Below are 26,116 nucleotides of genomic sequence, written 5' to 3'. Positions count from 1 at the left end.
TGTTGCCACTGTTATTTATTCTCTTCCCCTGGGAAGGCTAGGGGCAGAGCAGGGGAGATCTGTATGTGACACCCAAGACTGCATAGGACTGAGCGAGCATCAGTTCTCTTGTGGGTCTAGAGCGACTTGCATGGTCTCTCTGGTGCTATTTCCTGGGCACAAACCATGTAGCAGGCGTGTGCTAGGGGCTTTATTTTTATGACCTGTAGACAGGTGGCCTGGTGTCTGGTTTCTCGGTGTGGTCTGTGGACTGCCTTCATCAGCATCAGTTGGGAACATTATAAAAGTACACACTCCAGCAGGACATGATGGCTCATGCCAATGAGGCCAACACTTTGGGAGGCCAAAGTGGGAGGATCACTTGAGCCCAGGCAGCCTAGGCAACATAGTGAGACTCCATCTCAAAAAAAGTTGTGTTTTTTTTTTTTAAATATTAGCTGGGGTCGGGCATGGTAGCTTTCGCCTGTAATTTCAGCATTTTGGGAGGCCGAGACGGGTGGATCACTTGAGGTTAGGAGTTTGAGACCAGCCTGGCCAACATGGTAAAACCCTGTCTCTACTGAAAAACAAAAATTACCTGGGTGTGGTGGTGCACATCTGTAATCCTAGCTACTTGGGAGCCTGAGGCAGGAGAATCACTTGAACTCAGAAGGGCAGAGGTTGCACTGAGCCAAGATTGTGCCACTGTACTCCAGCCTGAGTGACAGAGCAAGACTCTTGTCTCAAAAAAAAAAAAAAAAAAACAGGCCAGGCGCAGTGATTCACACCTATAATCCCAGCACTTTGGGAGGCCAAGATGGGTGGATAACGAGGTCAGGAGTTCGAGACCAGCCTGGCCAACACAGTGAAACCCCGTCTCTACTGAAAATACAAAAGTTAGCTGGGCATAGTGGCAGGTGCCTGTAATTCCAGCTACTCATGAGGCTGAGTCAGGAGAATCACTTGAACCTGAGGGGGGCGGAGGTTGCAGTGAGCCAGACTGCGCCACTGCACTCCAGCCTTGGCAACAGTGAGACTCCATTTCAAAAAAAAAAAATCAGCTGGGCATGGTGGCAGACGCCTATAATCCCACCTACTTGGGAGGCTGAGGGATGAGAATTGCTTGAACCTGGGAGGCAGAGGTTGCAGTGAGCTGAGATTGCACCACTGCACTCCAGCCTGGGCGATACAGGAAAAAAAAGAAATAGAAAATCAGCTGGGTATGGGGGCACACACTTGTGATCCCAGCTACTAGGGGCTGAGGTAGGAGGATCGTTTTAACCTAGGAGTTTAAGGCTGCAGTGAGCTATGATCACACACTGCACTCCAGCCTGGGTGAAAGGGTGAGACCTTTTCTCCAAAAAACACACACAGAGAGAAATGGCTTTGATTGATTGGCTCTGCATTATCAAACATGCCCAATGACTCTATGAAAACCTAAGCATTAATTTTCTAGCAGCTCTGCCCTAGGGAAATCAGATGGACCTCCACAGGCCCTGGCACATAGCTACAGCATCTGAATATCAAACTGGGATCTAAGACCCAGGAAATTCCCATGTGTCTTGTCTGAAAAAAGTTACAGTTAGTTGAGAACCTCAAAATACTTATAATGATGAAAAGTACCATATGTTGAGATAACCATGTTTTTACATAAATTCCCTCCAGTCCACATGGGCATTTTTCAACGTAGAGATTCGGATGCCTATTTTATTGGTGAGAAAACAGGTGAGGTGAGTTGCCCAGAGCCACACAGCTAGTTAGTGATAGTGTCAGAATTTGAATCCAAAGTTTACTCCAGAGTCCATGTTTTCTATAGTACCATGCCACAGAATCCTGAGCAAGCTGCTTTGGTGCTTCATTGGTTTAATTTTGGTCGTCAAATGACTACTGTGTCAGGTGTCAACTGTCCCAATTTACCTGGGATATAGGAGTTTCCCAAGATATAGGACCTTCAGTGTTAAAACCAAGAAAGTCCTGGGCAAATGGGTATGAATTGTTTCCCCTAATGTTTGGGCAGTCATTCTAGCACATTTCAGAATATTGCAAGTGACAAAACCTAAAAGCAACATTCAAGGGCTGAAGTGAAGTCACCAGACTTGGTCACGTCTTGGCTCTCAGGTCTGTTTACCTCAATATTGGCTTCTGTGATAGGCCTCCTCTAAGATGGCTCCAATGGCCAGGCGCCTGTAATCCCAGCACTTTGGGAAGCTGAGGCAGGAGGATTGCGTGAGACCAGGAGTTTGAATCCAGCTTGGGCAACATAGACCCTGTCTGCAAAAAATTAAACAACAACAACAAAAACTATTTGGCATGGTGGTGCATGCCTGGAGTCATAGCTACTTAGGAGGTTGAGGCAGGATGATTGCTTGCGCCCAGGAGTTCAAGGTTGCAGAGAGCTATGATTGCTACCACTGTACTCCAGCCTAGGTGACAGAGCAAAACCCTGTCTCTAAGAAATAAATTAAAAATTAATATAATAAAATGGTTCCTAACAATTCCCACCTCCTGTTATTCATGCTGTTTTGTAATCCCCTCCTCTTCAATGTAGGCCTGACCTAGTAATTTGTTCTAATGACTAGCATATGGCAAAATGATGGAATATCATTTCCGTGAGTAGTTTACAGGAAGATTCTGGCTTCTGTTTTGCTTGCTCTCACTCTGATGGAAGCCACCTACCATGTTGTGAGTTGCCCTAAGGAGAGACCCTCATGGTAAGGAACTGAAGGAGCCCTTTGGCCAACAGCCAGTAAGGAACCGAGGTCCTAAACTCAACAAGAAACTGAATTCTACTAATAACCACATGAGTGTGAATGAAAGCAGATTCTTCCCAGCTGAGCCATCAGATGAGACTGCAACGCCAACTAACACCCTGATTGCAGCCTTGTGAGAGGCTTTAAGGAAGAGTCACCCAGCTAAGCGTGCCTGGATAACAATAAATGTTTGTTGTTTGAAGTCGTCAAGTTTTTGGGTAATTTGTTACACAGAAATAGATATAACTAAACTTCTCTTTCAGAAAGGCCTTCTCTTCATGGAGATCCTCAGCTATGATAGGCTTATATTCTTCCAGGTACAAAACAAATTCTGTTCATACCAGTCCAAATCAAAGTGTGAGAAGTAAGTCTCAGTGGCAGATTGGGTCATGTGCCCATCCTGAAATTAATTGCTGTGGCCAGGGAGAATGGAACACACTGATTGGACCTCCTGGGTCACATGCCCAACTCCAGATCCAGGAATGGAGTCAGCCCATCTGAACCACATACATTGGACCTGACATTTCAGAACCCAAGGGTAGAGAGACTCCTAAGAGCTTCCAGAGAGAGGGAAGGAAAAGCAGGGTCAAGAATCAAAATGGCCCCAAACTTCTCAGCAGCCATGGTGGACACTGCTTGGAAGCCTATACTGATAAATCATAAATCAAGCATGAGGGTAGAAAAAGGACAATTTCAGGCTTAAGAAGTCCCCAAAAATTACTTCCCATAAATTACTAGAGGACATGCTTCAACAAAAAGTGAGCATAAACCAGGGAACAGAAACTCTGGGAATACAGAAAACGGGCTACACAAATAAGACAAGGGACTCTTCAGGTTGATGACAGAGAAATTGAAGGACAATGGCTGTGCAGTCTCTATCCAGATTGGAGTGAATCTGGGGGAAGAGGGGAAGTTCTGAGAAAAAAAACTGACAAATTATTAACATGATTGAACATGGGTAAAATTGAATTGAAAGTCCTTCACTGGACCAGGAACAGTGGCTCACACCTATAATCCCAGCACTTTGGGAGGCAGATGTGGGTGGATCATGAGGTCAGCAGATCGAGACCATCCTGGCTAACATGGTACAACCCCATCTCTACTGAAAATACAAAGAAATTAGCCAGGCGTGGTGGAGGGCACCTGTAGTCCCAGCTACGTGGGAGGCTAAGGCAGGGAGAATTGCTTGAACCTGAGAGGCAGCGTTTCAGTGAGCCGAGACTGAGCCACTGAACTCCAGCCTGGGCAACAGAGCAAGACTCCATCTCGAAAAAAAAAAAGAAAAAGTCTTTTATTGAACTGCTGGAGACTGTGGGAATATTTAGTCAATTTCAAAGACAACAAAACAAATAATAAAAGGGAGGCAAACATTAACCTCAGGAGAAATAAAAAATTATATGTAAAAATAAGTGTAATTATTATATACTAGCTGATTCAACAGGTAACAGTATTTACCTAATAGTAACAAAAGCAACGAAAATGGATTATACCAAAAAGTAAGCTAAGTAAATGGTAAAGATGGGGAAAGGGACAAAGGGATATGTGACTGATCAAAAATACTCATCTTAGCTGGATGTGGTGGCTCATGCCTATAATCCCAGCACTTTGCGAGGCTGAGGTGGGCAGAGTGCTTGAGCCCAGGAGTTCAAGACCAGCCTGGCTAACATAGTGAGACCTCATGTCTACTAAAATAAATAAAAATTAGCTGGCCATGGTGGCCTGTGCCTGTAGTCCCAGAGGCTGAGATGGGAGGATAGCTTGAGTCTGAGAGTTTGAAGCTGCAGCAAATTCTGATGAAGCCACTGCACTCCACCCTGGGCAACAGACGGAGACCCTGTCTCAAATAAAATAGTTTCCCTGGGTGACCCTTACTTAGAAAACCTACATTTATTTATTTATATAATTTATTTTTCTTTCTTCTTCTTCTTTTTTTTTTTTTTAGATGAAGTCTCGCTCTGTAGCCCAGGCTGAAGTGCAGTGGCATGATCTTGGCTTACTGCAACCTCTGCCTCTTGGGTTCAAGTGATTTTCCTGCCTCAGTCTCCTGAGTAGCTGGGATTACGGGTGCACACCACCATGCCAAGATAATTTTTGTATTATTGGTAGAGACAGGGTTTCACCATGTTTGTTAGGCTGGTTTTGAACTCCTAGCCTCGTGATCAGCCCACCTCAGCCTCCCTAAGTGCTGGGATTACAGGCGTGAGCCACTGTGCCTGGCATATTTATTTTTTGAGATAGAGTCTTGCTCTGTTGCCCAGGCTGGAGTGCAGTGGTGCCATTTTGGCTCACTGCAACCTACCCCTCTCAGGCTCAAGCAATTCTCCTGTCTTAGCCTCCCAAGTAGCTGATACCACAGATGCGTACCACCATGCATGGCTAATTTTTGTATTTTTGATAGAGAAAGAGTTTCACCATGTTTCCCAGGCTGGTCTCGAACTCCTGAGCTCAAGCAATCCACTCACCTCAGCCTCCCAAAGTGCTGGGATTACACGTGTAAACCACTGCACCCCACATCATCGGCATTATTTCCGTTGCAAGTGATCAAAACAGAATCAAACTAGTTTGAGCAAAATACTTACTTATGCTGCTGCTGATGATAAATATATTAGCTCACATAACCAAGGAGTTCAAGAAGGTTGAATCACAGCTGGGCGCAGTGGCTCACGCTTGTAATTCCAGTATTTTGGGATGCCGAGGTGGGAGGATCACCTGAGGTCAGGGGTTCAAGACCAGCTTGGCCAACATGGTGAAGCCCCCGTCTCTACTTAAAACACAAAAATTAGCTGGGTGTGGTGGTGCACGCCTGTAATTCCAGCTACTTGGAAGGCTGAGGAAGAAGAATCACTTGAACCTGGGAGGTGAAGGTTGCAGTGAGCCGAGATTGTGCCACTGCACTCCAACCTGGGGGACAAAGCAAGACTTTGTCTCAAAAAAAAAAAAAAAAAAAGGTTGAATTGCTTCAGGAGTGGCTCGATCGAGGGGAACTCTCAAATGATGTTCCCTAGGAAGTTGTCACTCATTTCTCCATCTCTCAGCTGCTTCCTTTTGCATAGGCTTTACTGTCAGGCAGAATATGTCCATGTGTTCTCCAGAAGCTTTGGGCTTATATCCTACCAAGTTAGCAAACTCAGGGGAGAAAAAGAACTCTAGTTCAATATTCCAGGAAAAGTTCCGGGTTTGGTTCTCATTGGCTGGTAGGGTCATGTGATCCTCCTTGAGCCAATGCACGAGACACATGAGCTTGACAGAGTTCACCTGCTCATCCCTAGAGCTAGGGAATATGTCAGACCCCTCAGCCTGAAATTGAGAGTTTGAGAGGGGAGTTTCCCAAAGAAAAATAGAAGTACTTTTAGCAGGAGAAAAAGGAGTGGATCCTGGACACTGGTAATGACAAATGTCCACAGTGGATGGAGTAAGCGTAGCAGAAGATCCAAAGGAATTATAATACCCAGCGTTAGCAGCTATGCAGAGAAACCTGAACTTTCTGGAACTAATGCTTGGAATGAAAATCTTCCAGGAAGGCAATCTAACGAGATCTATCAAAAGCTAACTTAAAAACTTAGTCTTGGCCGGGCGCGGTGGCTCACGCCGGTAACGCCAGCACTTTGGGAAGACGAGACGGGTAGATCACGAGGTCAAGAGAAAGAGACCATCCTGGCCAACATGGTGAAAACCCGTCGCTAATAAAAATACAAAAATTAGGCCGGGCGCGGTGGCTCAAGCCTGTAATCCCAGCACTTTGGGAGGCAGAGGCGGGTGGATCACGAGGTCAAGAGATCGAGACCATCCTGGTCAACATGGTGAAACCCCGTCTCTACTACTACTAAAAATACAAAAAATTAGCTGGGCATGGTGGTGCATGCCTGTAATCCCAGCTACTCAGGAGGCTGAGGCAGGAGAATTGCCTGAACCCAGGAGGCAGAGGTTGCGGTGAGCCGAGATCGCGCCATTGCACTCCCGCCTGGGTAACATGAGTGAAACTCCGTCTCAAAAAAAAAAAAAAAAAGAAGGAGAGCTGGGCACAATGGCTTGCACCTATAGTTCCAGGTACATGGGAGGCTGAGGTGGGAGAATCGCTTGAATCCTGGAGTTCAAGGCTGTAGTGAGCTTTGATCGCACCACTGCACTCCAGCCTGGGTGACAGAGCAAGACCCCGTCTCTAAAACAAAAAACAAAAAACCAATAGTAAACGACTGAAAACTTTCCCCCTAAGATCAGGAAGAAGACAGAGATGCCCACTTTCAGTACCAGCAGTCCTAGCCAGAGAAATTAGGCAAGAAAATGAAAAGGCATCCAAATTGGAAAGGAAGAAATAAACTATCTCTATTTGCAGATTACATTATCACACATATAGAAAATCCCAAATAATCCACAAAAAACCCTTTTATTTATTTATTTTGAGACAAGGTCTCACTTTGTCCCCCAGCTAGAGTGCAGCTGTGTGATCATAGTTCACTGTAGCCTCTAACTTCTGGGTTCATGTGATCCTCCTGCCCTAGCCTCCTGAGTAGCTGGGACTACATTTATGCACCACCACACCCAGCTAATTTTTAAATTTTATTTTTGTACAGACAGGGTTTCACTGTGTTGCCCAGACTGGCACAAAAGTTTTTTGTTTTTTGTTTTTAAAGATGGAGTTTTTAAAAAAATAGAAAAAAAAATACATAAGCAGAATATGTATGGATGTTAAAAAAAAAAAAAATAGAAAAGATGGGGTTTCCCCATGTTGGTCAGGCTGATCTCAAACTCCTGACTCCAGGTTATCCACCCACCTTGGCCTCCCAAAGTGCTGAAATTACAGGCATCAGCCACCATGCCTGGCCTTAAAAAAGTTTTTTTTTTTTAATTACTAGAGCTAATATATGAATTACGTAAAGCTGGAAGGTATAAAATCAACACGCAAAGAACAATTGTGTGTCTATTCACCAACAATGACCAATCAAAGAAATTAAGAAAACAAATCTATTTATAATAGTATCAAAAAGAATAAAATACCTAAGGATAAATTTAGGAGGCAAAAGACTTACACAGTAAGTTGCATTTAAATAGGACAGTGAATGTAAAAGTGTGATTAGCACAGGGCCTGGCCCAAAATAGATGCTTAATGCCTATTCTCATCAGAGACACTGCTGAACACCACAGAAAGGACAGAGTCGGCTACACCAACAGGGACGAAGTTCCTTGGGAAGTCTGGCAGCCCTGCTCCTTCCCAGGGATAGGGTTTTGCTTAGCTTTGCAGAGTGATCAGCAAGAACACCCTTTAGTTTATGAAAAGGGTCTGTGGGAGTTACTTGCAGAGAACATAGTAAGGGATAAGCTGGGAAGAAAATAAGGAAGAGACTAGAAGATACCAATAAATCAGGAATGTGGATGGCAGCTTTAAAAAGGCAAGGAACACAGGCTGAGTCCCAGGTATAAGAGGGTGACAGATGGGCTGCGGTCTGGGGTATGTCCCAGAGTGTAATCTGCCAAAAATCCGTGGACAATTCCAGCTGAGGAGGAAACTTCTAGGTCTTCCCAAGCCAGGCCCTTTCCCTCAATCTGCCCACCATTAGCATGAATGACTAAGTAGCTCACAAGGGTGGGATTGACCTGGGCTTCTCATGTGTTTTAAAATCCTTCTCCTTAAAGCCAAGGGATTCTTTTGTTTAAAATCTCTTCTGGAGGGTGACAGGCTCTGATATCCCCTAAGAAGCAAAGCCTCCTCCCAGCCCTGACAAGCCCTCTTTGAAATCTTGTCCCGACTTCTGGAGATGAGCTTTTGTGCTGAGTCAGTTTGGCTGCCTTCCAGCCAAGAACAGAGAATTGCAGGCTGCAATGCAGGAGCCATTAAAGAAATTATTTTTAGGTTCTATTTCAATCTTATTCAGCACAGGCGGTGAGACACAAGGCCTGAAGGTGGACAGACCAGGAGGATGCCGGCTGGGACAAAGTCCCAGGCAAGTAGGTCAGGGAAAAGACAAGATTTCACTATGTGGAGAGAAAGAAGCACCCAGAAGCTCATGCTGCTACCCAAGGTGTGGAAGACAGAAGAGAGAGAGCTGCCCAGAGAATCTGGCCCTGTGGAGTCATCAAGAAAAATGAGGAAAAGGGAAGGGAAGAAAGTACAGTGCCTTCCAGGGCAGTCTACACCTGGGAGCTTTGTTAAAAATACACTTCCTGGTCAGGCCGGGTGGCTCACGCCTGTAATCTCAGCACTTTGGGAGGCCAAGGTGGGTGGATCACCTGAGGTCAGGAGTTCAAGACTGGCCTGTCCAACATAGTGAAACCCCATCTCTACTAAAAATACAAAATTAGCCAGGCGTGGTGGCACACAGTTGTAATACCAGCTGCTTGGGAGGCTGAGGCAGGAGAATCACTTGAATCCGGGAGGTGGAGGTTGCAGTGAGCCGAGATTGTACCGTTGTACTCCAGCCTGGGTGACAGAGCAAGACTCCAAAAAAAAAAATACACTTCCTTGATGCATCTCAGGTCAATTGAGTCAGAATATTTGGAATGGGGCTCTGGTGCTAGGATGGGTGACTGCCACACAGGCTGATGTTTGAGGACCTCTGAGCTAGAGAGTACCTGCCTTTGGAATTCAAAGGACTGAAATGGACTAAGGTAGTGGCGGTCATTTAACAGCCACCAGAGGTACCATTCTCTTCTCCTCACTGGGCTCAGTTTTCTTTTCTTTTTTCCCCTTTTTTAGATGGGGACTCACTACATTACTCAGGCTGGTCTTGGAACTCCTGGGCTCAAGCAATCCTCCTGCCTCAGCCTTCTGAATGGCTGGGATTATAGGCACGAGCCACCGTGCCCAGCAAGCCTGAGGTTTCCATCCATAAAATGAAGGGCCCTGCTACAGGTAGGAATCTATTAACTTAGCTCTCCCTCTGAAAATCTTTATCCCTGGGGTACTCAGTGATCAGCAGAGAGGTCTGGAGGAACAGCTTCCATACTGGAGGTCTGCGTTATCCAAGGAAAAGCAGTAAAAGCCCACTTAGGGGGAATATGTTTATGATGGGGACCAAGCTTAACAGCGTGTTGTGGAGGGATAAAAAGTTTCATCAGGGCAATCACAAAATATAAAAGGCATTGTTGAAAAAACGAGCTTGGAATGAAGAGACCTTCCAAATAGGCTTTGTGTGAGCAACATGGCTGTTTATCCACCTGCGTGCAGGTGGGCTAAGGCCGAAAAGGGCATTAGCAAAGGACAGTGGGATAGGAGTTGGTTTTATAGGTTTGGGTAGTTTTTTGGGGGCAGGGGTGTTGCAGAGTAAGTTCAGTTACAGTGGTGGCAGGCAGGGGCAAGGGAGTATACATGACCACAAGTTCAGCTACAATGGCAGGGTTGGGTGAGAGGTATTTACATTATCATAAGAACAGTTAAGATGGCAGGGTTGGGTGAAGGGCTTGTCCGGGGAAGCTCGCCAGGTGATTAGGGATATCAGCTGAGGCAAGCAGGACTTCAGACTTTCAGGCTCTAGGCTTGCATGTGGAGACCTGACATGCATTTCCTCTTGGAGTTAGCAAACTCTGTATCTACAACTATGAAGTAATTCTCAAGTATTTTTAAATGTCTGCATCTTTTTTTCCCCTGAGATGGAGTCTCACTCTGTTGTCCAGGCTAGAGTACAGTGGCATGATCTCAGCTCACTGCAACCTCCACCCTGGGGGGTTCAGGCAATTCTCCTGCCTCAGCCTCCTGAGTAGCTGGAATTACAGGCATGTGCCACCATGCGCAGCTAATTTTTGTATTTTTAGTAGAGACAGGGTTTCACCATGTTGGCCATGCTGGTCTAGAACTCCTGACCTCAGGAGATCCGCCCACCTCGGCCTCCCAAAGTGCTGGAATGGCATAGGAAACCACGCCTGGCCCATCTTGTTTCTTAAAATGAATGAAGAATGAAGTACTGATGGTGGGGTAAGATAGACTTTTTGACAAAACTGTCCAAGAATACTCTCTGCCATCCTTTACTTCGACTTTTGCAGGAGTACTACAAAGAAGGTAATTTTATAAACATTTTAAAGGTTGTTACCTATTTTCCCAAGATTTCTCTTAATCCTTTGAGAATCAAACCACTATATTTTGAGGCACTTTTATCATTACCATAAAGATTCTCTTCAGGCCGGGTGTCATGGCTCATGTCTATAATCTTAGCACTTTGGGAGGCCAAGGTGGATCATTTGAGCCCAGGAGTTTGAGACCAGCCTGGGCAAGATAGTGGAATTCTGCCTCTATGAAAAATTTAAAAATTAGCCAGGCATGGTAGCACACGCCTGTGGTCCCAGCTACTTGGGAGGCTGAGGCAGGAGGATCACTTGAACCCAGGAGGTTGAGGCCGCAGTAAGCTGTGTTCATGCCACTGCACTCCAGCCTAGGCAACAGAGCAAGGCCCTGTCTCAATAAAAAATGTTCTCCTCAAATATTACGTGGTCTCACTCTATCATTGTCTCACTGTCCTGTACGTCTGTATGTGATTGATTCTCCAACACCACTCTCACCAACTCCATGAAGTCCTGTATGACTTAGAATTACTCTGTGTGACATACGGTCAATCTTTGAACAACAGTTTGGACTGTGTGGGTCTATTATATGCAGATTTTTAAAAATTAATTAATTATTTAGTCTCACACTGTTGTCCAGGCTGGAGTAAAATGGCATGATCTTGGCTCACTGCAACCTCCACCTCTCAGGTTCAAGAGAATCTCCTGCCTCAGCCTCCCAAGTAGTAGCTGGGATTATAGAAACCCACCCCATGCCTGCTAATTTTTTGTATTTTTAGAAGAGATGGGGTTTCACTATTTTGGCCAGGCTGGTCTCGAACTCCTGACCTCGTGATCTGCCTGCCTCGGCCTCCCACAGTGCTGGGATTACAGGCGCGAGCCACTGTGCCAAGCCGTTTTATTTTTTAGAGATGGGGTCTTGAATTGTTTCTCAGGCTGGAGTACAGTACAGGCACAATCAATAGCTCACTGTGACCTTTAACTCCTGGACTCAAGTGATCCTCCCACCTCAGCCTTCTGAGTAACTGGGACTACAGGTTAATGCCACTGCACCTGGCTAATTTTTAAATTTTCGTAGATACAGGGTCTCACTATGTTGCTCAGGCTGGTCCTAAACTCCTGGCCTCAAGGGATCCTCCCGCCTTAGCCTCCCAAAGTACTGGGATTACAGTCACGAGCCACTGCGGAGATTTTTTTCAATAAAAGTAACAGTAGTGCCTGCCTCCCCATCCACCTCCTCCACATTTTCTGCCTCTGCCATCCTTGAGACAGCAAAACCAACCCCTCCTCTTCCTTATTCAACCCTGAGACCAGATGAAGACCTTTTTGGTGATCCACTCTTAATGAATAGAAGATATATATTTTCTTCCTAAAGGCTTTCTTATTTAAGAGAGAGTCTCTATCGCCCAAGCTGGAGTGCAGCAGCGTGATCTTGGCTTACTGTAAGGTCTGCCTCACAGGTTCAAGTAATTCTCCTGCCTCAGCCTCCCAAGTAGCTGGACTACAGGTATGCACCACCATGCTTGGCTACTTTTCATATTTTTAGTAGAGCCGGGATTTCACCATGTTCATCAGGCTGGTCTCAAACTCCTGCCCTCAAGTGATCCCCTTGCCTCAGCCTCCCAAAGTGCTGGGATTAAAGGTGTGAGCCACTGTGCCCTGTGCCACTTATGACTTTCCTAATAACATTTTATTTTCTCTAGTTTACTATATTATAAAAATACAGTGTGTAAGATACAAAATATATACTGAAAGTATGTACTACGTTAGCAGTAAGTAACTACTAATAGCATACTACTGGTCAACAGCAGGCTATTAGTAGTTAAGTTTTCGGGGAGTCAAAAGTTATACACAGATTTTCCACTGTGCAGGGCTGGGGGTGTTGGTGCCCCTAACCCGAGTTGTTCGAGGATCAACTGAATTTGTCTTCTGTTTACACTGCACTGTCAGACATTTGTAATATCCAATGATCAGAAAGAATTTGTCCATCGGCAACCCTGACAGGACTAGTGGGAACAGCAGGTGGGGAGGGAAGAACTTTTGCTCCTTGTGCTCTGCTGACCTTGGCTTCTCCTAACACCTTTTTTTTTTTTTGAGATGGAGTTTCATTTTTGTTGCCCAGGCTGGAGTGTAATGGCATGATCTCAGCTCACAGCAACCTCCACCTCCCAGGTTCAAGTGATTTTCCTGCCTCAGCCTCCCAACTAGCTGGGATTACATGCATGCGCCACCACGCCCGGCTAATTTTGTATATTTAGTAGAGATGGGGTTTCTCCATGTTGGTCAGGCTGGTCTCGAATTCCTGACCTCAGGTGATCTACCTGCCTCGGCCTCCCAAAGGGCTGGGATTATAGGCATGAGCCACTGTGCCTGGCCTCCAACGCCTCTTAACAGCAGGAACTTGGGATAATAAATACCAAGATCATGAGGACTTCCTCTCAAAGCAGAAATAGGGTGTGCGTAGACAAGAGGCCAGCATCTCTCTGCAAAATTGGAATCTTTTTGCACTCTGCTTTTTTTGGCTGCTGAGAAAAAGTCTCTCTACAAATGCGTTTTCACACTGTGCCACAGCTGCCACCTGCTCTTCCAGACTGCAAAGCCACCCTGCAAGGAACTACAGACAAAGGCCACTCGTCAGGTGACACTTTTTAATTGGATGGTGTCTTTGGAGAATATCAAGAGTCACATGTGGGCCAGAGCAGCAAGCAGAAGCCCAGTACTCAGGGTGACGCTGCAGGGGAAACAACGGGCTGGGTGGGAGGTCAGCGATGGCTGAAGAATCCCTGAGGATGGTTGTATTTAAACGGCTTCATCCTGCTGGGACCCCTAGAGAAACAGAAGGGAATAGTTAATAGCACACCTTCCAGGCTGATAAAATAAAGTGTGGTTCGTTCACACATGGAAAAAAAAAGAGACAGAGTTACTGACACTGAATGTTGTGAGAAAAGCATACTGCAGAACAACATATAAGGTGCGACGTTATTATTGTAAAAATGTCTTTATGTGATTGCAAATCAGTGAATACAAACTGGAAAAGGCCCTCACTGACAGTGGCACTTCAAGGACATAGCTTTGAGTACCCTCACTTTTTAGGATTGTTCCCTTTTTTTTGAGGAGTCTCACTGTGTTGTCCAAGCTGGAGTGCAGAGGCATGATCTTGGCTCACTGCAACCCCCGCCTCCTGGGTTCAAGCAATTTTTATGCCTCAGTCTCCCGAGAAGCAGCTGGGATTACAGGCAGGCACCACCACGCCTGGGTAATTTTTGCATTTTTAGCAGAGTTTAGGTTTAGCTTTAGTTTGGGTTTTGCCATGCTGGCCAGGCTGGTGGAATGCCTGGCCTCAGGTCTCCTGCTGCCCGTGCCAGCACTCTGCATCCTGGTCGGAGAGCGACACCTCTCACATCTACCGGCCATAAAGTTAACTAGATCTGAGTGACCGAAGGAGCACCTTCCCAGGATGCTGACAGAGGACCTCAGCCTGGAGATACAACAAAGCCCTTTGAGAATCAGGTCCTGGCCAGGTGCGGTGGCTCACGCCTGTAATCCCAGCACTTTGGGAGGCCGAGGCGGGCAGATCACGAGGTCAAGATATCGAGACCATAATGGCCAACATGGTGAAACCCCGACTCTACCAAAAATACAAAAAAATTAGCTGGGCATGGTGGCGTGCGCCTGTAGTCCCAGCTACTCAGGAGGCTGAGGCAGGAGAATTGCTTCAGCCTGGGAGGCGGAGGTTGCAGTGAGCCGAGGTCGCGCCACTGCACTCCAGCCTGGCGCCTGGTGATGGAGTGAGACTCTGTCTCAAAAAAAAAAAGAGAATCGGGTCCCATGGCCAGGAGGCAGAGGTTGCAGTGAACTGAGATCACACTACTGCACTCCAGCCTGGGTGACAGTGAGACTCTGTCACAAAAAAAAAAAAAAAGAAATAGGTCCTTTAGGAACCATTAGGAAGAGGAAATGAACACTGGCTGTGTGAGAATTCCCACCCTGGAAATGTGCTAGAGTGCACTGGGCAGTTGGGAAATTGCTGAGGGTCTTACACAGACCCTCTGAGAAGAGCAAGTGCTAGAAGGTACCAGCATCTGGCCACCAGCTCTGGCTCCCAGCAGCCACTAGGAGCTGGAACTGGTTATTATGAGACAACACAATGAACCAGGCCAGTGGAGGTGTCAGATGAGGTGGGAGGATGCTGGGACTGCTTCCAGGGCTGGAACTGGCTGTCTGAGGACAAGGTGAGGGAGAGGTAAAGCCCTGTTTAGACTGACAGGGAACAGGGGGGAATGTCCTGATTAGAAACAGATTAACATCCTTCTTCCTTCCCAAACACTGCTCCTCCCCAACTTTGCGTAGAAAGGAAGGGATGCCTGAGCAGTAAAATCTGCAGTTTTCAAACTGACTCTTAAAAGAACATGATTTAGGGTATGCAAGGAAAATAAAGGACCCAAAACAAAAGAGAAAGAAAAAGTAGCTGGAAGTGTCATGAGCCCAGACACTCTAAGTAACAAGCTGTCAGGAACTGCTGGCATTTTCTGAGTCCCAGTCCTGTGCCAGGAAGCTTTACATGAATTACTTCTGATTTATCATGAGCTAGAAGGTATTACTCCCACCACTTCAGTCTTTAGAAAATGGGGGTCAGGTGCAATGGCTCAAGCCTGTAATTGAGAGCACTTTGCGAGGCTGAGGCAAGCTGATCACTTGAGCCTAGGAGTTTGAGACCAGCCTGGCTAACATAATGAAACTACATTTCTACAAAAAAATTTAAAAATTAGTTGGGTGTGGTGCTGTGTGCCTGTGGTCCCAGCTGCTCGGAAAGCTGAGGTGGAAGGATTGTTTGAACCCTGGAGGTCAAGACTGCAAGGCTATAGTAGGCTATGATCATGCTGCTGCACTCCAGTCTGGGCAAAAGAGCGAGACCCTGTCTCAAAGAAAAGAGAAGAAAAAAAAAAAGTGAGGGCTCAGAGCTAAGCAGAAGTGACTCTTCCAAGGTCAGCAGCAAAACAGAGATCCGCACTTATATCTGTCTTACTTCTAAACTGGTTTCTTCTGTGCTGCCTGATGGCCTAAAGCTGCGACTCTCACTGACAGGGCAGTATCCTAGAAAGGCCACTGCAGACTCCCTGGGGACAGGCAAGGATGCACAGTTTAAAAAGCTTATTTGGAGGGTAGGGCGTGGTGGCTCACACCTGTAATCCCAGCACTTTGGGAGGCCAAGGTAGGCAGATCACAAGGTCAAGAGATCGAGACCATCCTGGCCAACATGGTGAAACCTCGTCTCTACTAAAATACAAAAAAAAATTAGCTGGGCGTGGTGGTGCACCCTGTAGTCCCAGCTACTAGGGAGACTGAGGCAGGAGAATTGCTTAAACCTGGGAGGTGGAGGTTGCGTTGCAGTCAGCTGAGATTGCGCCACTGCACTCCAGCCTGGCGCCTGGCGATGGAGCAAGACTCTGTCTCAAAAAAAAAAAAAAAACAACTTATTTGGACAGTAAAAAGCAAACAAACTCTATCATTTTCCACAGAAAGTATAGAAAATAAAGTTCAGCTGGGTGTGGTGGCTCAGGCACTTTGGGAGGCTGAGGCAGGTGGATCACGAAGTCAAAAGATCGAGACCATCCTGGTCAACATGGTGAAACCCCATCTCTACTAAAAATACAAAAAAACATTAGCTGGGCATGGTGGCGCGTGCCTGTAATCCTAGCTACTGAGGAGGCTGAGGCAAGAGAATTGCTTGAACCCAGGAGGCGGAGGTTGCAGTGAGCCGAGATCGCGCCATTGCACTCCAGCCTGGGTAACAAGAGTGAAACTCCGTCTCAAAAAAAAAAAAAAAAGAAAAAAGAAAAGAAAGTTCAGCCAAATCCTCTTGGCTCATATCTGGCACTGTTTATGTGGTTGGGTGGCCCACCTTTAGGAGCTGTTCGTGTACAACAGGTGGACCAGGGTGGGGCTGCAGGGGAAGTTTCAGGAAGGAAGAAGCAAGCTTTCCCCCGAAAATCTAGCTCTGGTATCTGACCCAAATTACCATGAGAAGTCACTAGAGCCCCCCCACCCTCCCCTCACCTGAAGAGCCGCAGACACATCTTCTCCTGGGGAAATTCCTTGGGCCCCTCCACACTGTCGTCATGGCTCTCGGTCTCCAGGTAAACATCTAGCAGCACACACAGCCGCTGCAGCTGGTTGGTCAACAGCTGGTGGCTGGGCCAAGGGCCACACAGCTCCTTGTAGCACACATTGACTTCGCTCTCCATGGCCTGCACGGTGGGAAAGCCAGCATCTCAGCACTACCTTTCTGCGTGTGGTGACCACAGTGACTGGGCTTCCAGCCCTAGATGGGCCTGAGCACTGATGCCTCTGCAGGAGCTGGGCCATTGGATCAAGCTACAGTGGCTTGTCCTGAGGCTCTGTCATCAAGACAATGAGGTCTTTCTGATTCTGACCCATAACTTTCCTTGCCTTGTATGCCCACAGCCAGGAAAACAGAGGTAAAGGAGTCTCAAAACAAGACCTAAGTCAGAAGATGTTGGTTAAAAACGCGTTCCTCTCTCAACACTGTTGCATTATAATAAAGAAAAGAAAAAACAAAAAAAAACGCGTTCCATGGCACATTTGATTTAGTAGTGGCAATGATGTCATTCCTCATGTCATTCCAGTGCTTCTAAGAAATGGGTCCTTTGGGAACCATTAGAGAAGAGGAAATAAATGATTCAGAGCTTATTCACATTTTTTATAGGACCCCAAGCCAATAACCTTTCATGGTAGGTATTTCTCCTTACTCTATAAATGAGGAAACCTGTGGACTCCAAGGTAATCAAGTGGTCTTATTCACATTTTTTATAGAAGCTCAAGCCAATAACCTTTCAAGGTAGGTATTTCTCCTTACTCTATAAATGGGGAAACCTGTGGACCCCAAGGTAGGCAAGTAGGTCTAGACTCTCCTCTATTACACAACACAAGCTCCAGCAAATTCTGCAAATCCTGGCAGACCCCGCTGTTCTGGGAATTGAGGCAGTACCCAAGCCCTCAGCCGCAGTGGGTTTTGCCACGGCCACCTGCCCTGGGAGCTCTGCCTGCTCCTCCCATCATCCCCAGCTGGGCCTTACCCGAATGTTGTCATCGTTGCTGTTGGTTTTCTCCCCTTTCCAGTTCAAACAGAGCTGAAAAATAGGTGGGATGGAGGAGTAGCCAGGGTTCAATACCACAGCAGCCTGCAGTTTGGCTGGGAAGAGAGGAGAGAGGAGGAAAACTCAGTTCTAAGATCCAGCTTGCCAGCAATGGCAGCCTCCCCACTGGACCCCTGAGGCCAGCTCAGATGTCTCCTATTAATTTGAATGCTGCAGAGCATATTCTGGTACCAACTGTTCTAGAATGTCCTAAGTGAAATTGCCAGCTTGCAGAATGTGAGGTCCTATAATTGGTATCTCCAAGGACTTTGATATATTTACTGTAACACAAAGCTGTGGACTCCCCAGAGTCTGGTCCACCTTGGCTTTGTCCATGAGTTCTATTTGCTACTTTGATAGAAGTTTAATTGTCATTTCTTTATTTGCCAGCAGGTTAAGGATTTCTCCATGTGAAAGCTTACTATCTAATTTTTCAACAATATTGTGTATCAACTTACATCAAATGTATTTTCTCTATTTTCATTTGATTTTTACATATTTTATTATATAAAATTCTTTCTACTAGCCAACATGTAGAGAGTCCTTACTGTTTTCACTGTACTAGCCATTTAGACACATTTTATTTCATCCTAATTCTGAGTTAGGTACTATTATCATCAACCTCATTTTACATAAAGAAATGGGCTATGGGCCAGGTGCGGCGGCTCATGCCTGTAATCCCAGCACTTTGGAAGGCTGAGGCGGGTTGATCATCTGAGGTCAGGAGTTCAAGACCAGCCTGATCAAAATTGTGAAACCCCATCTCTACTAAAAATACAAAAAAAAAAAAAAGAAAGAAAGAAATGGGCTATGACAGAAGCTTCCCTACCATCAAATAGTTGGAAAGTAGCAGTGCTGAGTTTAACCAGAACTGGCTGATATCAAAGCTGTGTTCATAATCATTAAATAAAATATTTGTGTTTCTGAACAAAATTCATTTTTCTTTTTTCTGGTGAAAGCCTTTGCCTTTTTCTTTTCTTTCTTTTTCTTTTTTTTTGAGATGAAGTCTCACTCTTGTCCCCCAGGCTGGAGTGCAATGGCTCAATCTTGGCTCACAGCAACTTCTGCCTCCTGGGTTCAGGCAATTCTCCTGCCTCAGCCTCCTGTGTAGCTGGGATTACATGCGCCTGCCACCATGCCCAGCCAATTTTTGTATTTTTAGTAGAGATGGAGTTTGGTTTCATCATGTTGGTCAGGCTGGTCTCAAACTCCTGACCTCAGGTGATCCACCTGCCTTGACTTCCCAAAGTGCTGGGATTACAGGCGAAAGCCACCACACCTGGCCAAAGCCTTTGCCTTTTTCAACAGGATGACATTTATCTTCTTAAGTGGGACAAGTATGCCACTCCTTTTTAGTTATTTCTCGGCGGGGGAAGGGGGGAGTTTACCTCTCTGACCACTAGTTATTCATACAAGAGAGCAGAGGTTAACACAGTTCTTCCCTAACAGTCAGAACATTTATTAAAAAGTGCTTCCTCCACCTAAAAGACATGAAAAATAGAAAGAGAAGAAAGTGGGGTAGTGAGGACAGAAAGTCTAATACCAAAGAGTTCAACCTTTCCTTACAGTTCTGGAACTGTCTTAGAATTATAGACAACTTCCTCAGCTCAGCACCAAGTCTTGGGAGTGTCAGATCCCGCAGGCAGTGCCAGGCTTGCTGAGGCTTGGGTGGGACAACAGCACAATGGCCCAAACATAGCATCTGAGGACTTCAGCAGGGAGCCTTGGCAGAGTCAGATGCCAGAAGAGGTTGAAAAATCAGAGTTTTCGATGCCTCTAAAGTGAGTACAGGGACTGCAGAAGAGGGAGGGAGGCCCTGTAACCCTGCCCTTTACAATCTGAGGGTGACACCTCAGTCCTGCTATGAAGAGGGAGGAGGAGGACATGTCTGGTAATGGAGAGCGGTGTAGGAAAGAGCAAAGAGCTCAGGCTCAGCGCTCAGACTGGGCTTGCAACCAAGCCCGAATCTCCTCCCGTGTAAAATGGAAATGAGTGTACTACCCCTAGGACTGCAGTGAGGGTTCCATGAGACAGAGCATGTGAGTGACTGTGTTGCAGAATAAGTCCTTGCTAAACAGGTTCTCATGATCATTATTATCTGTTAAGTCCTTGCAGCAGGACTCTAGGATCTTCTGCTTTCTTTGGGCAACCCCCAGAGAGTGTTTGATTCTTGGCAGCTCCCTTTGCCTAGAACCCCTGTAATCAGCAGAGCAATTACCTGTGCCCCTTTCGATAAGTGCCATGTAGTAGAGATTGGTGTCCCCAGCCAGCCCCGCATCCACAATGTCTTTGGTGAAATGCAGCTCCTAGAAGAGGGACCACAGACAGGAAGTAAGTTCTGGCTCTTCTAATCAAATCCCCTGCCCTTCCAGTGAGGTGGCAGAAGCTGAAAGGTGACATGGTCTTGCGGTCCTCAGGACAGTAAGGGTAACTTGTCACTCCACCTACCATGTAATCCTCATGGGCAACTGTCACCCACTTCACCAGGCGAGAGACAACCTTGGCAGGGAAGAGGTACTGGCAATCACTGGTAACTGGCACAATGCCATGTTCTAAAAGAGAGTAAGACAGGTGATGTCACAGGTAGAAATCAGGTGCCACAGATGGGTAACTAGCATCCTCCTGGGGCTCCCCGAGGGGCTCAGATGGCCTGGCCAGGTATCCTGGTACATCTGGCACTCAAGAAGTACCCAGGTAAACATGTGTCAGGAATGAGGCTTGTCAACCTGACCTTCACCCAGTACTGTGTGCTTGTGGCCAGATCCAGTGCCAGCATTTACGGTGCTTTCTCTTTAATGCAAATGATAGCCCGCCAAAGAAAAACCCCCTGCAGCCAGAACCAGGGGCGGTGCCTCTGCAGCAGTGACTGTTAATTAGATCAAATAGCCCAGGCCGGTGTTTTTGTAGCTGACCTTGATGGAGGAAACAACTGAAGTGTTCTGTGTCAGCTCCTCTAAGGGAGAAGAGCCAGAGAACTGCTCCAGGCTAAATTCCTGCTGGCATTTCAATCAGCAAATATGCCAACACAGTAAACTCTGTCCAAAATGACAAGCTCCCAACCTTGGAACAAAACAAACTCAGCAATGCTGATGGGGAGCAAGGCCCGATGGACAAGCATTGGAGAGATCAGCAATCATGTGGAGTCTAAGAACTGGTGGGGGGTGGTCTCCAGATGTGTCCTAGAAACACAATGCCTTTCCTGACAGACTCTTTTATTTTTTTTGAGATGGAGTCTTGCTCTGCTCTCCAGGCTGGAGTACAATGGTGTGATCTTGGCTCACTGCAACCTCCACCTCCCAGGTTCAAGTGATTCCCCTGCTTCAGCCTCCTGAGTAGCTGGGAATACATGTGCATGCCCCCCTGCCCAGTTAATTTTTTTTTTTTTTTGAGACTGAGTCTCACTCTGTTGCCAGGCACCAGGCTGGAGTGCAGTGGCGCTCTCGGCTCACTGCAACCTCCGTCTCCCGGGCTCAAGCAATTCTCCTGCCTCAGCCTCCGGAGTAGCTGGGTCTACAGGCACATGCCACCACACCCGGCTAATTTTTGTATTTTTAGTAGAGATGGGGTTTCACCATATTGGCCAGGATGGTCCTGATCTCTTGACCTCGTGATCCGCCCACTTTGGCCTCCCAAAGTGCTGGGATTACAGGCGTGAGCCACTGCGACTGGCCTAATTTTTGTATTTTTAATAGAGACGGGGTTTCATCATGTTGGCCAGGCTGGTCTCAAACTCCTGACCTCAAGTGATCCGTCTGCCTTGGCCTCTCAAAATGCTGGGATTACAGACAAGAACCACCACGCCTTACCCAGAGTCTTTTAGATGAGAAAAATCTTGACCCCATCCCCCTGCCACCATAAGTACCTTGAACATGGTAAGCATCTGACAAGCAGTTACTGAGTGAATAAACTAAAAGAAGCCTCCACATCCCACCACTTCGGTCAGTGGCTCATCATTATCACTTGGGAGCTTAGAAGAAAACATAGGCTCAGCCTCACCCTGGGGAACACCAGGTCAGCAGGTCTTGTGGGAGGGATATGTGAGTCGCTCCCTGGCCAGCTATATTCAAATAAGCTGACTATGGGCCATGCAGGGAGGGGCAGGAGCTCACTGTGCTCGGTTCTTCCCTCAGCACTATGCTCAGTGCATGAATCAGGATCTCATTAAATACGTGTCGAATGCACATTAAAGTCTGCAATGCACTAACCTACGATGAGCTGCCCCTGACCAATCCACAAATTTGTGCCACCCAATGGCTCTGGGCCTCCTCTGTGAGGGCCAGGACAGCATTCACAGCTCTAAGATGAGCTTAGTCCTCTGCTTGGACAGGCCTGGAGCTCTCCTCAGTGGCCCTGCCAAGATCTCCACTCCATAAAGCCAGGAATCCAGGTCTCTTTTATTTGTTGTCAGGATTCAAAAGTTTTGAGTGAAAAGCTAAGTTGTTGTCTGAGTGACTCTTAAACCACTGCCCCGTCATCAGCTTACCTAGGGATGCAAACTGTTTGTGGAGGGCCAGGCGGGACTGCACCCTGGTCTTCAGAAGTTTCATGGTGGTCTCCATGTGGCTGGCGCTCAGCGAGTGGTCAGCAATCACTGTTTGCTGTGAGTGACAATGAGACACACACTCGAGTGAGTGCTCCTCCATCCCTTCCTCTGGGCACCATCTCTCTCCTGGGACCCGCCTGCCTGCAGCAACCTGGATTATCCATGCCACAAGATGGGTAGATAGGGCAAGGTTTATCTGCTATAACAGGCCAGATGCTGAGTCCCGGCAGAAACAAGATGCTGGGTTCCCGAGAAGCTGTGTCCGACTCCTGAGGAAAGGCAGGTTCTCTAAGGGGCCAAGCCCCCTGGATTTCTGCGCATGCCTCATATTTGGCACTTGCACAGAAGAGCAAGGGCAACAGAGCCTGCAGCCATGAGTTCCAGAGCAAGGACTCAAGTAACCTGAGTCTAGAAGGCTACTAGGCTCAGAGAAAAGGCAAAAGGTACCCAAACTCTTTTAAGTCTCAGACATTTTAGTGTCCTGAGTGGATGGAAGGCAGGTCATAGCCCTGAGGGGACACATTCTGCCACTTTAAAGCTCCAAAGGCTATGACAGGCCTTTCTAAAGTCTATACAGGAAGAGATGAGGTAAACTCCTAAGCCAAGTAGATGAGATCAGTTTACAGACCTGGGGCTGCTCTTTGGGGAAGTGGAGACCACCTAGCTTCTGTACCCACAAATAGGGATGACCTAACTCGAGTACATAGTCGCTCAAAGTCAGGATGCTGCAGAAAAGAAGATAAATAAAATGATGCTATAAGTCACTTCTGTTGTGGTCCCAGGATATAGCCTTCCTCCCATCCTCCCATGCCCCACAAACAGGCCAGTCCTGCAGATTCGGCTATGTTCATAGCCAGGCTGCTGGCAAAGCCCTTCAGCTTTGTCAGTTCCCTACAGTGAATTTCACCTCTCTCACATTCACTTTCCTCTTTTTCCTTTTCCTCTTGCAGCCTTTAACTTATAAGCAAGTATCAAATACAAAGGCAGTGGGCTTTATTGGTCTACCAATTTAGAAAATATTTTAAAAATTATTAATCCTCAGATAATTAAAATGTCAAACATTTCTATTGTATCACATATTCTTTTATGTTTCCAGAGTGGATTTTTGTTTTCTTTTTTTTTTTTTCCATCTGGGTGCAGATGGGCTAAGGCTGAAAAGGGCGTTAGCCTTTGTTTTCATTTTTGTTTTCGTTTTGAGACAGGGTCTGGCTTTGTCACCCAGGATGGAGTGCAGGGCAGCATTGACCTCCTGGGCTCATGTGGTTTTCCTAGCTCGGCCTCCCCAGTAGCTGGGACTACAGGTATGTGCCACCACACCTGGCTAATTTTTGTATTTCTTGTAGACACAGGGTTTTGCCATGTTGCCCAGGCTGGTCTCGAACTCCTGAGCTCAAGCAATCCACCTGCCTTGGCCTTCCAAAGTGCTGGGATTCCAGGCATGAGCCATCACACCCAGCGTATTTCTGAGTTTTGATCCTTCCACTCTTTTCCATGTTCTCCCTTCACCTTGTAAGCAAGAAAGAACAAGCATTCCCTTCTACCCTGTGGTCCTTGCTATCCTCTGAGTTACCTCTGGCCCTAACAGGTCTCTAGTATTTAGCTGAGCCACCAGAGAAACTCAGAAGTAGAGAGGCTGACAGAGGAGGAAACCACTGACTCACCCAACTTTATCAAATTGATACTGATTGGCTGGATTCGGAGTTTTCTTTCCATGATCCCCAGGATACAAGCAACTCAGGACTGAGTCAGGAGACAGCAAGTCACTAGAAAAGGGAAAAGAGTCCGCATTGAGAATGCAGCCAACATCTTTCTTCAACTTAGGCTTGGGCATTTGGGGATGGTAATGCCATGCCTCACTGATGACCAATGCCATAATTTATTCAACACTTCCTGTGGGCCAGGCCTTTTATATGCTTGAGGCCATTGCATCCTTACAACCCTATGAAGGAGGATTATCATTTCTATTTTACAGGGGAAAAACTCAAGGCTTTAAAAGATAGGACTTGTTCAAGATCACACTGCTAGGAAGTGCTAGAGGTGGGTTTATATTGTCTGATCAAACAGACTAGTACTCTTAATCATTATTTTTTTAAAAACTCATCCCTTCAAGATTTATATGGTGCCCAAGGCTTTACCTCAGGGGAGCAAAGTCCCATGACACCAGCAGTGGAAAGAATTATAATTTTCATAAAAGCAGAACAGATTCCTTTCTGCTACAGAGAGAACAAGTATATAGCTTTGGTGCTGTGTCTCTCTCTCACTTTGACCAAATCTTATGCTAATCACAGAAAAAGGCCCCGGTACGTTCCCAGAAAAAGATATAACGACATTCACTGGAGTCAAGGTGACCCAGTACTACAAGTGGAGAGAAATAGTGACGCTACGGTTACCCACCAGGGATGGTTAGGGCACAGTTTGTCATTAAAAGTGACAAGCGAAGAAGAGATAATGTGGGAGGGTAATGTAGTACTTTTATCACAAAGGATGACAAGATCCATTCTTTCCCTGAACCAGTGGGGATTCTCCTTTATCTTTCCAGGGATAACATCAGGAGCAACTTGGGCAGCATGTGCTGATCCTGTGTTTTGGCCCCAGAACGCCTTCAAGAACTCTACACCAAGACATTGGAGGCTTCCAGCTCTTCCCTACTCTATCTCACTGAGTATCCCTGTTTTCCAAGGTCTCTGCCCCACTTCACCACCTCATATGGAGAACTGACTAGAAAACAAATACATTTCAGTCTTTCAGCCAGGTTTTAGGGACTATTACTAACAGATTGAATTAACCTATTAGTAAATAAAATAGAAGTAAATTAATGTTTTAAATTAAATTAAAACATTAACTCTCTCTGCCCATGATGAAGGTTATTGACAAAACCTAATGAAGGAATCAAACCTTCTTGGTAAAATTTATATCTGCAACATGGGGCTCAAGACAATCAAACTTGGCAAAAACGATGAATATAAAAGGAAAGGCTATCTATAGTCATAAAAATATAACACCAGAACAAAAAAAACTTCTCAACCAGTCAAACCTTTGTTATAACATTTTGATGGAAAATAAGGGATTAAAAAAACCTTAGTAATGGCTGGGCCCAGTAACTCATTCCTGGAATCCCAGCACTTTGGAAGGCTGAGACAGGTGGATAACTTGAGGTCAGGAGTTTGAGACCAGCCTAGACAACATGGTGAAATCCCATCTCTACTAAAAATACAAAAATTAGCTGGACGTGGTGGCGTGTGCCTGTAATCCTGGCTACTCGGGAGGCTAAGTTCAAGGAGAATCACTTGAACTAGGGAGGTAGAAGCTGCAATGAGTAGTTGAGACTGTCTCAAAAAAAAAAAAAAAAAAAAAAAAAAAACCTTAGTAAAAATGAAGAGTTATTAAAAATAGTTTAATGGGGCCGGGTGCAGTGGCTCACACCTGTAATCCCAGTACTTTGGGAGGCCGAGGCAGGCAGATCATGGGGTCAGGCAGCCAGGCCAAAATAGTGAAACCCTGTTTCTACTGAAAAAAAAAATGCAAGAAATTAGCCAGGCGTGGTGGTGGGCACCTGTAATCCCAGCTACTCAGGAGGCTGAGGCAGGAGAATCGCTTGAACCTAGGAGGCAGAGTTTGGAGTGAGCCGAGATTGTGCCATTGCACTCCAGACCAAGCGACAGAGTGAGACAATGTCTCAAAAAAAAACAAAACAAAAC

At 46.3% G+C, this 26,116-nt stretch overlaps 1 protein-coding gene across 6 annotated transcripts in view; it reads right to left on the bottom strand.

Moving 5' to 3' along the window:
* Positions 1 to 13,346: 13,346 nt before the first annotated feature.
* The window catches only part of THOC5 (THO complex 5), a 42,796-nt gene continuing 30,026 nt past the window's right edge, over positions 13,347 to 26,116 (bottom strand). For all 6 annotated transcript variants that reach the window (XM_017499665.2, XM_017499666.2, XM_017499668.2 and 3 more), the window contains 8 exons: positions 24,080 to 24,181; positions 23,047 to 23,143; positions 22,359 to 22,473; positions 20,324 to 20,427; positions 20,094 to 20,181; positions 17,816 to 17,931; positions 16,776 to 16,966; positions 13,347 to 13,544 (listed from right to left, as the gene is read on the bottom strand). In XM_017499665.2, coding sequence (XP_017355154.1) covers positions 13,481 to 13,544; positions 16,776 to 16,966; positions 17,816 to 17,931; positions 20,094 to 20,181; positions 20,324 to 20,427; positions 22,359 to 22,473; positions 23,047 to 23,143; positions 24,080 to 24,181 — 877 coding nt within the window. In that variant the 3' untranslated portion in view covers positions 13,347 to 13,480. The remainder of the gene's footprint in view (positions 13,545 to 16,775; positions 16,967 to 17,815; positions 17,932 to 20,093; positions 20,182 to 20,323; positions 20,428 to 22,358; positions 22,474 to 23,046; positions 23,144 to 24,079; positions 24,182 to 26,116) is intronic.

The sequence above is a fragment of the Cebus imitator genome, unplaced genomic scaffold (genome assembly GCF_001604975.1).
Source record: "Cebus imitator isolate Cc_AM_T3 unplaced genomic scaffold, Cebus_imitator-1.0 Scaffold258, whole genome shotgun sequence".
In the NCBI taxonomy this organism is placed as follows: Eukaryota; Metazoa; Chordata; class Mammalia; order Primates; family Cebidae; genus Cebus; species Cebus imitator.
The sequence above is the reverse complement of the archived record's forward strand: the minus strand, read 5'-3'. Positions and strand labels throughout refer to the sequence as shown.